General features: G+C 42.7%; 1 protein-coding gene across 1 annotated transcript; it reads left to right on the forward strand.

Moving 5' to 3' along the window:
- Positions 1 to 224: 224 nt before the first annotated feature.
- LOC138666416 (zinc finger protein 300-like) lies at positions 225 to 1,188 on the forward strand. Its single transcript, XM_069754638.1, has 2 exons — positions 225 to 252; positions 326 to 1,188. Exons 1-2 carry the CDS (start codon positions 225 to 227, stop codon positions 1,186 to 1,188), a joined length of 891 nt encoding a protein of 296 aa, XP_069610739.1.
- Positions 1,189 to 3,339: the final 2,151 nt, after the last annotated feature.

Raw genomic sequence — 3,339 nt, forward strand, 5'->3', positions numbered from 1 at the left:
TGACATCATTTCAGCAGCCAATCACAGCCTTGCCAGTACTTACATGCCCACCATGCTAAACAGGATGTGCCCACACTTCCAATCATTCCTCATTGGCTGCTGCGTTCAGTTTGAATTCTGGGAACTTCCGATTCCGGTATCCGATACGCGGGAAGTATCGGAATTCGGTATCTGAATTCCGATACCGCAAATATCGGCCGATACCCGATACTTGCGGTATCGGAATGCTCAACACTAGTCACAAAATAAGTAGTAAAAAACGAATGGCTCCTAAAGTAAAAACAGAATATGGAAATAGTTTTCCCCTCGAAATGTCTTTTCTAAGGAAAGCACCAGAGAACTCACACAGGTGAGAAGCCTTTTTCATGTTCAAAATGTGGAAAATGGTTTAACCGGAAATCAACTTTGGTTAGTCACCAGAGAATTCACACTGGGGAGAAGCCTTTTTCATGCTCCGAATGTGGGAAATGTTTTAACTGGAAATCTGATGTTGTGCTATACCAGAGAACCCACACAGGGGAGAAGCCTTTTTCATGTTTAGAATGTGGGAAATGTTTTAACAGAAAATCAGATCTCGTTACTCACCAGAGAATTCACTCAGGAAAGCAGCCTTTTTCATGTTCATATTGTGGAAAATATTTTAACCAGAAATCACGTTTGGATAGTCACCAAAGAAATCGCACAGGTGAGAAGCCTTTTTCATGCTCAGAATGTGGGAAATGTTTTAACAGAAAATCAGATCTTGTTAATCACCAGAGAATTCACACTGGAGAGAAGCCTTTTTTATGTTCAGAATGTGGGAAAAGTTTTACTTGGAAATCTGAGGTTGTGCTACACCAGAGAACCCACACAGGGGAGAAGTTTTTTTCATGTTCAGAATGTGGGAAATGTTTTAACAGAAAATCAGATCTTGTTATTCACCAGAGAATTCACACTGGGGAGAAGCCTTTTTTATGTTCAGAATGTGGAAAATCTTTTAACCAGAAATCAATTCTTGTTGGTCATCAGAGAATTCACACCAGTGCAAAGGCTTTTTCATGTTCAGAATGTGGAAAATGTATTGCACTAAAATCACATTTTTTAAAGCACCAAAGAATTCACACAATTAAAATGGTTTCATGTTCAGAATGTGGAAAATGTTTTACAAAGAAATCAACTCTTGTTACACATCAGACAACTCACACATAGGTGAAGCCATTTTAATGGGAAATGTTTTGTGAAGAAATAATCTCTTCTTAGTCACCAGAGCAGTCGCACAGGTGAGAAGCATTTTTAGATTCTTAATGGTGGAAATGTTTTACTTGGAAATACACACTAAGCAAGAAAAAAAAATCTTGCTAATAAGCGAGTGCATCTTATAGACTGGAGGCAGGTTTCTGTGACAGAAGAGAACAATAACACAGTGCCCTTCCTGATCACTGAGAGAACTGCTCTCTCCTCCAGCCCCACACTTATGTAATTGATTTGTGCAGAGCAGGAAAGGAAGGTACTGGGGCCTGCACAGAGGCTGCACATCCTGAGTGAGCAGCTAAAGAACTTTCCACCCGCTAAGTTCAAGGCCCTTTCAGATCATGTAACACTGTTTTACATATTTTCAAAAAGTTGTCAGGTTCAGTTATTAAATTAGCCATTTCTAAATGATTTTGATCTCCTGAATTCAAATCTAACAATACAATTTTTCAGTTTTCTCGTGTTTCTAGGATAAAATTTCTTCTACTGCTACAAATAATTAATGCACAAAACATTATTACTTTTGCAAATATAAAGATGCAGATGATTTTGTGTGAGGAGTTGGCCACTTACTACAGACTATTGGACCAATGCATGTAGAGCTGAATCCACTGCTCTAAGTGATGCAGACTTTTTCCAGCATGGTGTACCAGTTACGTCAATCTTATTGTTGTGTTTTATTAGACATTTGCTTGCTTGCAAGTTCAGCCTCAGAAATCAATCTTTCCATTCAGTGACAGTAAGCAGAGGAAGACGTAGTTGGATCCAGAGGCGTAGCTAGAGCTTTTGCCGCCCGGGGCTGTTCCCGAGTTTGGCGCCCCCCCCCCCCCCCAGCTCAATACACACAAAGGTTACCAAAAATGGTTTTCCTGTTTTGTAGAACTTAAACTGGGCCTAATGGTGTCACCCCCACATGCCACACCTGTGACTTAATACCACCACACCATGACCAGGCCACATAGTGACCGAATAATACTACATACAAGGGACAAATACCACCGCACCATTTCCAGACCACATATTACCACCACATAGTGACTGAATACTACAATACTGATCAGTAATAAAAAAAAAACCACAATACTATCACCATAAGTGCCAGTATTCACAGGAGATCTGTACTTAGTATGCAGTGTCTGTGTAGAGGTAATACAGAGATCACTGGTGACATTATACACAGGACCTCTATATAGTATACAGTGTATAGTGTCAGTGTATAGGTAACACTGACTCACCAGTGACGTCTCTAGGTGAAGTCCTTCATCTTTCATCCAGCACAGACCGCCATCATTCCTTCCAGCCAGGACTCGTTTCTGCAGGAAATAACACAGTTATCTCGAGCTCCGCTTGCAGAACACATTACTTAATTTTTCACAACTTCTACATTACACCACATGAAGAAAAAAAGGTGATATAGTGTCACTCTGCACAGTAACAGGACCGCCCCCCCATTTAAAACAGTATACTCAAAAAATAAAATAAATACATCACTGCAGTAACAATATCCCTTAATTATCCCCTATGGTAATAATATTCCCCACCCTGGCCCCGTTTATCTCATTCCTGGCTCCAGCCATATGTTGTCGTATCCTGCCCTCATGAGTATCCATTCTACCCCATATGATCTCCCCATCCTGCCCCACCAGCCTCCATCGTATCCGTCCTGCCCCATGATCCAATCCTGCCCCGTGTCTCCAATCATGCCCCGTATCTACATTCTGCCCATGCCTCAAGTCCTGCCCCCAGTGTGTCCAGCATATTACCCCCATGTTGTCCAGCAATCTGCCCCAGTGTGTCCAGCATATTACCCCCATGTTGTCCAGCAATCTGCCCCAATGTGTCCAGCATATTACCCCCAGTGTGTCCAGCAATCTGCCCCAGTATGTCCAGCATATTACCCCCAGTGTGTCCAGCAATCTGCCCTCAGTGTGTCCAGCAATCTGCCCCAGTGTCCAGCCTTTCCCCAGTGTGTCCAGTAGTCTGCCCCAGTGTGTCCAGCATATTACCCCCAGTGTCCAGCATTGCCCCAGTGTGTCCAGTATATTACCCCCAGTGTGTCCAGCAATCTGCCCCAGTGTCCAGCATTGCCCCAGTGTGTCCAGAAGTCTG

This window comes from Ranitomeya imitator, chromosome 2 (assembly GCF_032444005.1).
Source record: "Ranitomeya imitator isolate aRanImi1 chromosome 2, aRanImi1.pri, whole genome shotgun sequence".
Taxonomy (NCBI): domain Eukaryota; kingdom Metazoa; phylum Chordata; class Amphibia; order Anura; family Dendrobatidae; genus Ranitomeya; species Ranitomeya imitator.